The sequence below is a fragment of the Mycteria americana genome, chromosome 3 (genome assembly GCF_035582795.1).
Source record: "Mycteria americana isolate JAX WOST 10 ecotype Jacksonville Zoo and Gardens chromosome 3, USCA_MyAme_1.0, whole genome shotgun sequence".
In the NCBI taxonomy this organism is placed as follows: domain Eukaryota; kingdom Metazoa; phylum Chordata; class Aves; order Ciconiiformes; family Ciconiidae; genus Mycteria; species Mycteria americana.
The window spans coordinates 28,862,312-28,876,336 of record NC_134367.1 but is presented as its reverse complement, the minus strand read 5'-3'; the positions used below and the strand labels follow the sequence as shown (position 1 = coordinate 28,876,336).

Here is a 14,025-nt window from a genome sequence, read left to right as displayed (position 1 = left end):
GGGATCCATACAGTCAACAAGGAAAAGGAGACAGCTAACTCTGATGGATCAGTCTCAGAACATTGGTTTCCACTATAATGATGGAAACCTTGGATTTAGTGGTTTTCAGGAGTTCGGGGGAACCCTTGCTCCCAGCCACAGTGATCTGAATCGCTGTACTGAGAGACATCAAGTATGTCATGACACCTAGAAAGTGAGACATGCTCATAAAAACCACCAGTGTAAACCAAAACTATACAGTCCTGACTGCTATACACCAAACACTCGTTGTGAAAACAGTCACAGCTCTCCGAAATACCTAAAGCAACATGTTTTCCTTTAAAGGGGGTTCATTTCAGCACGAGCAGGCAGCCAGGTCACATTACTAACAGACAGAGAGAGAATCTAAGCCCGCCAAAAATACATACAGCCATGACAGGAAGAATCAAAAGCTTCGGGGGGGAACGGGGGGACGGCCGGGGACGCTACTCACGCTTCAGGCGGTCGATGGCAAAGCTCTCAAACTCCACCAGAGAGATGTTTTCCGTGGGGGGCTCCAGGTAGAACTGCAGGCTGTGAGGGTACAGCTCCCGCCGGTCCCCCGCCAGCCGCGCCTGCTTCAGCCTCGCTCGGCCGCTGGAGAAATCCATCTGCCCCGCCGGCGGGCCTGGGGGCGACACGGGCGCTCAACCGCGAGGCAGACAGCACCGGGGGCAACGCGGGGGAAGGAGGAGGAAGGCCGCCGCCGGCCCTCGGGGAGGACAAGGCCCGCCCGCCACCGAGCCGCCACCGAGCCGCCACCCAGCCGCCACCGAGCAGCCACCCAGCCGCCCCGGGGCCGCCTCCGGCCCCCTCCCAGAGAGACCGACCCCCTGGTTCCTGCGGCAACCACCCCCGCCCGCCGCCATAAGGCAGAAGCCCCCACCTGCTGCCGCGCACCGACCAAGCGCCCCGGCTTCCCGCGCACGGCCAGCCCCGCCCACTTCCGCCCCGCCCCCGCCGCTCCGCCGCGCCTCACGCTCAGCCCCGCCTACCCGGGCCACGCCTCCCGTGCGGCAATTGGCTGGCGACAGCGAAGGGGGCGGAGTCCCGGTGAAAGGTGGCCGGAGCCAGCATGGCGGCTCCCGCTGCGCGCGGGTTGGGGGCGGCGGCCTCGCCGGCCCCGGAGGGAGCTTTACGGTGCTTGGCCCGTCGTACCCGCACACCTACACTGATTAAATGGGGCTTCTTGTCCGGTTTTTTTGACAACGCGTGGTACGCTGTAACTAACTTTCTGTCAGTTTGTCATTTTCATGGCTGAAGATGTTTAAAAATGCTTGCCACCAAATGAAACAAATACCCTTCCTCTTTTTTCCCCTCTAACCCTTGAGTTAATGGGAGGCTTATGGACGGCTGTGGGTGTCCGGGGTGATGGTCGCTTCCATCACCTGCCTGCCCAGAGGCGTTTTCCGTGTTCACGATACTCAATATTGTCAGTGTGGTAAAATGGCTCCCTGGGGTGAAGTGGCGTCACGAGCTGCCCCCCACGGCAGGAGAGCCGTGCCAGGCAAGGCCGTCGGTAGCAGCAGGCCGCAGCCAGCATCAGGTGGCCCGCCGTTGGTGGAGGGCCTGGCCACGCGCCCGCGGTGCATAAACCCTGTGCGGCCGAGGCACCTGTGGCAATGTTGATGACGAATGACTGAAGGAGGATTGAGAAAGAATGCAAGGAACTGACAGGGTTGCTGTGGAGTGAGTAAAAGTTAATACAGCGACCATGAAGAGACAACTTTGTAAATCTAAGATAGGGCAAGCATCTGCTAACCCACCAGTCGCTGAAGCAAACTACCTGAAAGTAACCTATCCTCATCTTACTACAATTATAATGTTAAAATACACACCCCTAGGGAAAAGAAACCTAAGCGTGGCTGCCCGCCCCAGTTAACGAGGACGCGTAGTTGAATAAAAAGATAATACAACTTTAAGATGAGTATGTAGCACAATGAACCAATCAGAAGGTACTGTATACCGTTACCTTGTTTTGTAAAAGTATATAAATGTTGTAACTTTGCAAGGAGGGGGTGCTAGGTTTGTGGAGTTACCACTGAAACAAAATTCGTGGAGACTACCCTTTAAAATCCAAATCTCCCAACAGGTGAATTGGAGTTTCAGAGTGTTCCCGAAATCAAACTCAATAGCAACGGAGTTACTATTAAGCAGGCATCCTTTATTACAGCGCTGGGCAGCACTGGGGATCGCTCCACCATAAGTGCTCCCACAAACAAGCAAGATCGCAGAGGTTATATGTTGCAAAATATACATATTCATAAGATTAATTTACATAAACATGAGATTTCTTGGAACTCATTAATATATGTAAATGTCCCTGACGCATGCGTACTTAAGTCCTTAGGTGGTCGTTAGGGATCCTCTGGTGGTCATTGGAGGAAGTCAGTAGCCTTCATCACTCTGACCGCTGACTGAACTTTGTCTTTACGCATGCTCAGTCCATCTTTGTCTTACTCATACCTTCCTTGCATATCCAAAATCAGGTGGTTCTTGTGTAGTTTCTCCTTATCAGCCCTTTCCAGGGACACAGGGCCTGAAGAATTCCTTTTTATCTATCTACATTGCAACTATCTCAGCTAACCAAGGATTTAACACAGGCAAAGCATTCTTACTCTAATGATTAGGTCAAATAAAGAATGCTTGTTAGCAATTCTACTATCTAAGCTTCCTTACTTAAGGCCAACAATACTGGCAAGCTAGGCCAAATTATCTGCGAAAGGGAAACTAAAAGGAAACATTGAGCAACCAAGATATTTACAACATTTTTTTTGTCTTTGGGGATTTTAGCTCTTTTCACCACCTAGCACCCATCTCTGCGCAGACACGAAATAAACAATTATTTTGGCTCTGTGTGTTTTTCAGCTTCTTGCACACCGGGTAAAGAACCCAGATTTGGGACAACAATGTCTCCGAAGGATCTACCTGAGGTGTCCGCCCATGGGACCCAACATTTCCCATGCCCTTCCTGCCAACATGATGGAAGGTGACAGCGATTCTTGGCCTCTCTGTTTTACCACAACATGGGACTTGATGCAGCTGATTAATTTTTTTACTGATTCCTGAGGCATAACTGTTGTCTTTGACACTTTTACAACTGAATTTAATTTCTCCAGGATATACAATTTCCCTGTTTTCTCTAATGTTTTGTTATCATTCTGCCCTACCAAAGTCAGTGAAATGAAAGCACCTCTAAACCCCCCATTCTTGCTCTCCTCTTCCTCCATTATTTTTAAGAGCTTGAGGATCTGAAGCCACGTTCTTCCTAATCTCTTCCTATTTTCTATGAAACTGGCCTGAATCTGTTAACTATCTTCATCATTATATTCTACAGTTCTGATATTAAACTGTAATTTATTTTATTTTATTTTTGTTCAGCAAAATTGCTGTCCTCAAGATTGGCACAACTAGTGTTTTTCATCAGTCAGCTACTGTTGTCCCCTGTTCACGTTAGCAACAGCAATATCATCTGCATCTTATGCAACTCCAGTACCCAAAACCAAGGATCATGATATCACTAAGTTTCATGATGCTGTTAAGCTGGTTTGAAAGTGAAATATTCAGCACAGTATTCAAACACCGAGGAACTTCCTTTTAATTCCATGATCCCATAAACTCTGCACGGTTCTACAGTTGTATAATTTTTTCATTTTTCCAAGGTAACTGCAGGCTTTGCCATTTTTGCCACAGGGTTGACCATTTTGCTGCAGCGGAGGTTATGTTCTGGTTTATGTCCCTGTCTCAAAATGCCACTTACTTGCTAATTTTCCCCAACCAGAAAAGTTGGCTGATGATCTTGCAACAAATTCAGAGTGTAAAGGGATGGAAAATCAGAACTGACATACAGTTTATACCCACAAAGTGAGGAAAATCAGTAGCTTAGGCTGGCACATTGTTCTTAAGAACAATGAAGCGATCATGGACCAGGACACATACTAGTCTCTTGTTCACCTAAAACATTGCCAAGTAATCTGATTGCAGCTTTAACAAACACTGCCACTGGAAGCCAGCCTAAAACTGCAGCCTACCTCTCTACTAGCAGATTAAACATGGTGCTGAGTTCAACTGACGTTGGATAACCCAACGTCCAATTACCTTTCAAAACAGGATGGCCACACTCAAATTGCCTATGGGGAATAGTCCTGTGTTCATGCTAATTCTCAAACCCTGAAGTGTGTTCTTTGGTCTGAGCCGAACCTCTGCCAAGGGACCATTTGTACAGTTTAACAGGATAGAAAATCAAGTTTCACTCTCCAGGGCTGCTCTGTAGTTTTCCAGGATAAAACACTCTATCACTTTCTTTTTATATATTTTTAAAAATATATTTAACCCAAAGCAACTGTATATCTTTATATACATCTAAAGCCACTTTAACCCAAAGCAACTTTTTTTTGAATAGCAAGCGCTCATCCCTGCAGTTTCTTCCCTTCTCCACCTGACTGCTACACGAGTTGCTCAGGAATAGGAGTGAATCTGCCAAAATCCACGTAGTAGTTGGAAGAGGGCAGAGTTTTTGCCTTTGACTGACCACTGAGTCAATATCCAAGAGATCCTACTGACACTGGCAGTGCACTGTCCAGGGCAGGCCAAGGAGGAAGGTCAGAGCTCGCACATTTGCTTTGAGTGCCGTACCCTGCCTGGACCGGAGGGGGAGAAGTGCGACAATGCTGAGGAGCACTCCGCAGAAACCAGCAATGTTTTTAATTTTAATTTCATTTCAATTAATGTTTTAGGGTTTGGCACATAAGCGGTACCACGCTTTTAGAAACCAGCAGTTTGCTGTCCATCACCACTTCTTCTATTGAACTGTGTCCTGCTGATTTTTTACAGGTCAGCAGTTATGCCTACATCTGCCTTTTTTTTTTTCCACTACTAGTTTCTTTTCCTTTAATGCTGAGTAATGATCCCCGAATTGTCTGAAATTAGGTGACCTAACCTGTTTCTTTTTTTTAATTTCAATTAACCATTAATACTAACATTATTGCAAAAAGTCATATGGTTACTTCAGCAGAAATTAAGAAGCAAAATTAACATCTATATTACTAGACTCAAATAAATCTTACAATGCAAAAACCTTATGAGGGGTTTGTCAGCCCTTTTGCACAAATATCCTTTTCTTGGGAAAAGAAAACAGACAAAGAAATGAAAAGGTAATCATCTTGGTGGAAAACTCCTGAAATCACAATTCAAAAAATTTCATAACCCAAACTTTATTACTGACGTATTTGTTGAAACCTATAGACAGTTTCAATAGTATTTTGGTTACTTTTTTCCATGTATATTTTCATCACTTCCACAGTAACATTACTAGTAGGGACTGATTTTTTAAGTATTTTTTTAACAGGATCACTGATATTGCAACAACCCACCTCACAAATGTTTTGCAACAACATCCATATGGTCAGCTGTCAAATTGTCCCCATCATCCCATCCAAATACAGTCCAATCCATCATACCCCAACCTGTTCTGCTACCTAATTAACAAAAAACACATTCCTTATTTGCATTAAATATATATCGTTGCTCAGTTTCTACCTCCACTTTTGTTATACTAACTAGCAGTGTGCCCGATGCTAATCTGTCGGAGCCCAGCTCTTCTCTAGATGCATGACTACCACTGCTAATAGGAGGGTAAACATGGTGATGCCAGTATCTAGTCTCTCTTTCAAGCTGCCCCGTTCATCCATCGTGTCTGGGATGTTTGGATCTCTATGGATAGCAGGGGTTAGCACAAAATGTCCCTCCTCTGCTTCCAGCTCCCTTTCAGCTCTTACTGTTAATTTACCCACAATCTTATTTACTGCAGGTTTCATCAGTCTGATTGAATTCTCATGTAACTCAGCCTTTATATATATTGTCTTCATAATGTGCTTTCTTGATGTTTTCACCTCTTAAAATATTCTTCTTGATTTTTTTTTTAATTTTTGTTTATTCAAAATATTTATTTATAGATTTTTCCATCATTTAACTCAATTCCTTTACTGATCTGGCTTTTTCAGAAGTCTTGACAGGTTTACACTTTTCTTGTAGTGTATTTGTGTCATTGCTACCCCAGCTTCTCTTTATATGTCTGTTTTGCGGTTCTCTGCTCCATGCTTTTTATTACTTCTTTAAATATTTGTCATCCAGGTTATACTGAGATCTCTTTTCTGACCATGCTGCACAGATACCTCTGTATTTACTATAAATAGCAGGGTAAGTGTTTTGAGCTGGACTTTAAATTCCTGCAGGCTCCGAAGTGAGTAAAGTGTGAATCACGCACTGAAGAGAGGTGCAGGGGGCTATTTTAGTCGAACATGCTCTCAGTCTCTCAGTGTTAATTTATTTAAGCGGGGAGCGACGATGCTCACATCCCTTGTGACGCTCTGGTTCTCTGGCTCCACTCATACAGGGCTTTCAGATCCTGGATATATTCCCCAAGTCCCCTGTCCAAGACTCTAGTACAGAGGCAGAGGGAATCTAGATACGTCTTCACAGTCTTCTTAAATTTATCCTGACGGGTATGTCTATCATCCACCTCTCCCTTTCACTGTGTGCATCTTCAGTATGTTTAGGCTGCTGTAGTGAACATGCTCACTGCATCTTTGTTCTGTTCTATATCATATTTTCAGTCCCTTAGCATCATTTTTCAGGCTGTGTATCAAGGAAGGATCTGTCCTGTCGCTGTGCTAGGCTTCTCCAAAGGGATGCTGCTCTTGTACTCCATTACAAGATGTTTCATGTGCTTTAAATAATTTTGCTGGCCATGCTGGGACTTGGGGGGGGTGGGAGGGGGGAGTGACCTGTTTTTTGTTTTTTTTTCTCTTGTTAATCTTCCTCTGATAACTTTTAAGCATTTGATCAATGTTAGAGAGAGGGGTTGAAGCATCAAAAATGAGAAGTACTTGCAAATTTGAGAAATCAGAGTCTGGGTAAAGGAAAGAGAAAGAGATTCAAATTTCTACCATGGGAAAGAAAAGCTGAACTCAGCCTCTGTGCATGGAGCAGCAGCAACCAGCCAGTTAACACAAACATCCTGGCCGATCAGCATAAATATAGCTTGAGCTCAGCCACTGCACCATCATCTCCAAACAGATAGGGGAAGATCTGAACTATTGAGCGTCAGGACTAAGAAAGTAGAACTCATTTGTAGACTTAACGTATTCTGCTGCACGAGGATCTCCTTCTTCTTTTTCCTAGTCTAATATCTATCTTTATCATATTTAAATTGTGAGCTTCTGAAACATGCAAAGAAATTTTTCAGTCTGTCTATCTGTGTAGATACTGATGTTTTCTTTTCTTGGAAATGATTACCACTAAACTAATTTACATGAAGAAAATGCATTTGTTAAATACAACATTTAAGATTTGCTGTATTTCTAATACTCTTTTGAGATTAATCAAATTTCTACTTGTATAGCAGTAAAGAACAGGATCCTTTCTTACCAAGTAATCTGTAGGTAACTGAAAGATTTCTTTAACCTCAAAAATATTGCTATCCAACATAAAAACTAGTCATAGCCACGTATCTAGGATCTTTATCTTTTTTTAATCATGTGAAGAATTAATTGTCAGGATTCAGAGTAATGCAAAAAAGGTTTAAAATATTTTTTTTATAAGGAGAATATCTTATTGTCTGAAAGTTCCAAAATATGATTCTGTCTCCATTCAAAGAAACCCACTGCAGTTTAAGGATTTTCTTCAGCCTTTTTGGTGTTTGTTTAGGGCTATTGAATAATACAGACTTAGTCAGGCAGATTTCCCATTTTAAGCCTATGACTTGATCATGAAAAAATGTCCTGTTCAGTACTGACACACACTGAGTTTTCAAATACCCAGTCGCTGTGTAAAACAGTCTGCAAAATTCCAGCTAAACGTAAGTGGCCAGCTGCCTTCCAATTGCTAATAAATCTCTGTCTTAGACTTACCCAGAGCACTTTCACCGTTACAGGTGACCCCACCACCCAAAATAAACACTAAGGGGGGATCTGGTCTGCCTAATCTAGCCACTAAACCTGCACCTACCTTTTAAGCTCTTCTTTTAAAGGGAGTAGTTTCCCACGGAATACTTGGAAAGAGGTAGGTATCCTGCTGGCCTCCAAAAGGACATCCAGCCTGCCTAAATTGAGGTGCCTGGGTAGCTGATTTATTTTCCGTTTGTTTGGGGGTTGGGTTTTTTTGTTTTGGGGGTTTGGGGTTTTTTTTTTCAAAAGCAGGTGATGCGCAAGAGTGAAAACTTGAGCATTTTTGCAATTTAGGGGAAAAGAGTCTCCCTTGTATGTAGTACTAGGTCCTGTTCCCCGTTATGAATTAATACTAGCATAAGGAGTTAGAGGTAACTCCTACATTCCTTATGCAAGCAAAATTCCAAATTAATTGGAAGTTGCCTGAGCAAGACATATGAGATCAAGACAATTAACATACTAGCTAAATCTTGAGCCACCTTTCTTCTGGAAACTTAATATATTACTTTGTCTTAGTTCTTAGCATTTTGTCTTTATATTACTTTTGTCTTGTTCTAGCATTTCCTTTGGCTGAGGCTTTGTGGAAATTGCACTAAAGAAGCAACACCAACTAGTTTATTAAAAGTTATGGTGAAAATTTCAAATAAAGGCCCCTCTCCCCAATAAGTCTTGTCTACAACTGCACAGGTTTCACTGGAAGCAGAATGTAGCCTCAGAATATAAAACCCCAATCCCATCCTCCAGTACTGTGGACATCAGTTCCTACTGTAATGCTCCTTTAAAATTCAGGGCTTGCTGACAAAACTGTTGATTTGTTTTCAGACTACAGAGCTAGAATAACTATTGGCATCAATATGTTGGCAATTTTTCTTGCCTACATGGTACCTTTGCATGTTCATGTACAACAAATAGCATGTACAACAAATTTCAGGAGCTGAGACTCATCCTAATAAGTTTAAAATAACCATTAAAATTACCTACAACATTACATTAAGTAGAAGACATTACTATGTTTACACTTTCAAGTAGGAAACCAAGTACATCAGTTACACAGGTATTATTCACACACTGCTTTCAAAACCACAAAGTTGTTAGATATATTGAAGACCTAACATTGTTATAACAAATCTGGTAACAGTTAAATGGCAAGGGTGGATCACAATGAATCTAAATGAATCCAGCTGGTACACTTTACTGTCATATTTAGGTGGTATTGATGCATTGCAAAAAAAAAGCAGCATCATTTTTTTCTAACATGTAGTGTCCCAAACGCTTTCAAAAGTGACTGTGTTCTCTTTACACATATTTAGCTTTTATGGACCCATTGCTTACGGGGTATCTGCATGGTATTGCACACTTCAGTGCCTGCAGTTTTGCCTTCTCAATGAACTGTATACAGTTAAATATAGGTACAGATGATGGCAGATATGTAATTACATGTTGAGGTTGAGTACATGTGGAGTACAGATTGAGTAATGTACATGTACATTCATCATAAATCGTGGTTCGGTTATTTATGATGAATATGATGATCTCTGCATTAACCTGCATCACCATGATCTCTGCATCACCCCATGCTAGTGGGAGAAAGTTCTTCCAAGGTCTTCTAGTCCAGATTTTAGGCAAAAGTGGACTTTGAAAGTAGAACAAAGCAAAGATTGGTCAGGCAGGTACAACGGTTACAACGGCAGTCAACACAGATAAAAATCACTGTTAGTATTTCTCTTTGCTCTTCATGCTGTTTTCTGGCAGCCTGAATACTGTCCAGATTCCTCCCTCTCTCAACTGCATAGTACAGAGTGCGCACACTCGTCCGCCTTCACCTTGCAAGGAAAGCTACCAAGTAATGGGCACCTGTAGGCAGATTCGAGAGGGCAGGGGAATAAAACAAAATGAACGTAGTTTAGCTGCAGCAAAATGGTTAATCGTGCATCAAAATTACTGAATTTTCCATTTCAGAGAGCCAGCCAAGTCTTGTTTTAGTATAACAGAAAACACATATGTTAGAGCTGCTGTAGTTTACAATCAACTACTCTTTCAGAGATTTTTTTCAACAATTCTGAAGACTGGAAGTCTTAAGGCAACACAGGACATTTTCTTCTGCTAAGTCCACAGCTGAGGGGTCACATAGCACAGGGAGCTCTCAGACAGGTTTAGTTTGTGTGCTTTAGTTTGAACCGTTTGTTATATTCCATCAAATTTGTTTGATATTTTATTGATTAAGAAAAGTTTCTGTCTTTTCTTTGTTCCCTGTACTGGCTCTCTATTGAACACAAAGTCTTTCTCTTACTCTTGAGGACAAATAAATGTCCATGGCCTAAGATTAAGGTCAATAATTATTTTCCTTGAGAATAAAGCATCTTTCTAACAAGGTAAAAGATGACAGGGGCTTGGGGAGGCAGTTTTCCGTGCTTCCACTTCAAGTGCAAGAACTTGTTTGCCTTCCTTTCTCTATCATAAATACAAATTGTTAAATAAATAGAAATGCTTTTAAAAATAAAACAGTAACATGCAGCAACAAAGCACTGAACTTCACATACAGTTCTCCCTCTGGTAATAGTATGAGAGAAAGAACCAACCATGTGGAACAAATTCATAATATTCCATTTATCCCTGGAAGTTGTCCACACGGTAGAGAGATGAGGCTAGTTGTGGTGGGTTGACCTTGGATGGATGCCAAGTGCCCACCAAGCCGCTCTATCACTGCCCTCCTCAGCAGGACAGGGGAGAGAAAATATAACGAAAGGCTTGTGGGTCGAGATAAGGACAGAGAGACATCATTCACCAGTTACCATCACGGGCAAACCAGATTTGACTCAGGGAAATGAATTAAATTTATTACCAATCAAATCAGAGTAGGATAATGAGAAATAAACCCAAATCTTAAAAACACACCTTCCCCCCACCCTTCCCTTCTTTCCAGGCTCAACTTCACTCCCAAGTTCTCTACCTCCTCCCCACCACTGGCACAGGGGGACGGGGAATGGGGGTTGCGGTCAGTTCATCGCACGTTGTCTCTGCTGCTCCTTCCTCCTCGGGGGGAGGACTCCTCACACTCTTCCCCTGCTCCAGCGTGGGGTCCCTCCCACAGGAGACAGTTCTCCATGAACTTCTCCAACGTGAGTCCTTCCCATGGGCTAAAGTTCTTCACGAACTGCTCCAGCGTGGCTCCTTTCCACAGGGTGCAGTCCTTCAGGAACAGACTGCTCCAGCGTGGGTCCCCCATGGGGTCACAAGTCCTGCCAGCAAACCTGTTCCAGTGTGGGCTCCTCTCTCCACGGGTCCACAGGTCCTGCCAGGAGCCTGCTCCAGCCACGGGCTTCCCATGGGGTCACAGCGTCCTTCAGGCATCCACCTGCTCTGGTGTGGGGTCCTCCATGGGCTGTAGGTGATACCTGCTCCACCATTAACCTCCATGGGCTGCAGGGAGACAGCCTGCCTCACCATGGTCTTCACCAGAGGCTGCAGGGGAATTTCTCCTCCGGTGCCTGGAGCACCTCCTCCCCCTCCTTCTTCACTGACCTTGGTGTCTGCAGAGTTGTTTCACATATTCTCACTCCTCTCTCCAGCTGCTGTTGCCAGCAGTATTTTCCCCCGTCTTAAATATGTTATCACAGATGTGCTACCACTGTCACTGATGGGCTCAGCTTTGGCCAGCGGTGGGTCCGTCTTGGAGCCAGCTGGCATTGGCTCTATTGGACATGGGGGAAGCTTCTAGCAGTTTCTCACAGAAGCCACCGCTGTAGCCCCCTTGCTACCAAAACCTTGCCACGCAAACCCAATACACTAGTACAAAAACCTACATAGGACAAAACCCTATATGGTGTACAAATAGGTACTACATAATAATATTTGTTAGTAGAAAAAACTAAATATATCAGAAGAGTAATAAAAGAAGAACTATATTTTATTTTGATTAAAAAGTCCAGTTAGTTGAAGATTTAATGGAATGAGAAGGACAATGAGAAAATCAGATAATTGGAAATGTGCTCTTCTGTGACAGTAACTCATGCTTAGGGTTTAATAGTCCACTGTATCATCTCTCAGGGACCTCTGGCACAGAGGTGAACAGAGAATTTTTACAACAAAATGCAGTTTTATGGCAGTGACAGAGCTGCCAGTAGCCCTTTGGTGGCAAGTGGTGAGCAGGCAGCACAGCCTCCATGTTACACCTCCTCATCCAACGCCAACCCATCTCATTGCCTTGCAAGAGGGAGCAGGGAACAGAGCAAAGAGCGTTAATTTATTTACAGGCCTGCGAACATCTCATTTTTGCGTTGCATGCCCACAGCAGCCTGCAAATTCTACACAGGACACTGAGAAAGCCAAAGCTGTAGGAGGGGAGTACACAGCAGCAAGACTGGAGCTGGTAGAGACCACTGTTTTTTTTCTTACATTGACCAAAATGTAGGGGTTTTTTCCCTATAGTTTGGCTGTAACATCTTACAAAGTCAAGTTTTGTTGTCTTGTTGCTTTTAACTAAGGGGTAGCCTTTCTTAAGTGTAAATTGTTTTCCTCTCCTGCTTGCAACAGAAATACAGAAGACTTACAGAGGGTGGCCTGGTAAACACAGATGCAGAGTATTTCCACTGTGATCTGTACAAAGAAGTTCTGAAGTTGTCTGTATGTTTCCCAGTTGTTTTTTTGCTTTTATTGGTGCTAGTTAGTTCCAAATTTCTTGCCTTCTTTTCCTCCTTATGGGCGTGGACATAGACTTAGTTTTTATGTCTACATTGACATGACCTCAGCCTGACAGTACATTATGGGAAGCTGGAAGATTTATTGGCAGAAGAGAGCCTGTTGGAAAAAAAGCTGGGTAGTGGTAATTGGAGAATGAGTCAGTGTCTGGAGTCCAGCTGTGCTTGCTACACAAGCCTGACTATAGCTGAGTTACTCAGATTTCTTCAACTATCTGAAACTGGCTTTTTTTAAAAAAGGAATAGGTTTATGTATGCTGGATACATTTTTAGTCAAGAACATCTGTATAAAGGCAGCAAATTATCTTTCCTCCTTCTCATTGTTAATATTGCAGTGGAGTGCAGGAGCCATGCTCTTGGAGAAGCAATTCATTATACACGCACAAACCAGCATGTCTGAAAGATGTCGTGGCATCATCATCTCAAAATGCACCAATAACAGTTTGATATGCAGTAAGTTCTGTGACTAATATTGTAATATTGTAGAAATTTACAATATTACAAAATTACAATTGTAATATTGTAAAGACACCTACATTCTGACCCTGGGAGGCAAAGTATTGCTATTTCTTATTGCACGCATTTACAGTGGAAGAAGCTTAAGAAGCACAGCATTGGTTCACAGTTGGTATTATTTTAACCAGCAATTTGAATTATGAAATCGGTAAGCCTCATGGCTTACTTCATCAGCATCCCAAAAATTGAAGTTCTAACCTTTGAACAATACATTATTTAAAGGAAAAAGGCATTTAAATGTCTTCAGAGAATATTGTCAAATTAAATACTGAATTTGAAGCAAATTTTATAAAACTAAGCTCTTACAAATCCACCATTTTTACCTCTTGTGCCATACTAATAAAACCAGTTACTTCTAAGTTCCTTGCAGATTGCAGCAAGAACCTCAAAGTGTTACCATGGATATATCTTACCTAATTTTGTTGTCAAGAGTGAAAGAAAAACAAAGAATAAATTAATTGTGAATAATTCACATTTTTCCATTTCTTTCTATTTTATTAATTCCTGAGAGTTTTAAAAACATAGTTAAGGAATTTTCTGTTTTTAAGATAAGATTCATGAACAGAAACATTTAAAACAAAAGGAATCGTACAGACAAGCTATGACTGTTTTGGACTACAGACACAGAGACTAGGATGATAACAGCAGTACTATATGAGCCACAAAAAAGTCAGGATTGACATTTATGAAAAAATAGATCAATTGCTGCGGGTCTCATTTAATACAGAAAAAGAGTTTGGCAGTCAGCTGGAAGAACATTTTGAGGCAACACTCACATATTCAGGCTGAAGTTTCGTCGGCAATATGGTATCTAAAACAGTTTCAGCTCATTAAAGTGGGATATGGTT

General features: G+C 42.5%; 1 protein-coding gene across 2 annotated transcripts in view; it reads right to left on the bottom strand.

Annotated features, from left to right (window-relative positions):
- The window catches only part of PRIM2 (DNA primase subunit 2), a 136,742-nt gene extending 135,788 nt beyond the window's left edge, over positions 1-954 (bottom strand). The window contains exons 1-2 of one of the 2 annotated variants that reach the window (XM_075498133.1): positions 905-954; positions 473-646 (exon numbers count right to left, since the gene is read on the bottom strand). In XM_075498133.1, coding sequence (XP_075354248.1) covers positions 473-629 — 157 coding nt within the window. In that variant the 5' untranslated portion in view covers positions 630-646; positions 905-954. The remainder of the gene's footprint in view (positions 1-472; positions 647-904) is intronic. The other variant, XM_075498134.1, reaches the window with a different exon arrangement.
- Between the last annotated feature and the right edge of the window lie 13,071 nt (positions 955-14,025).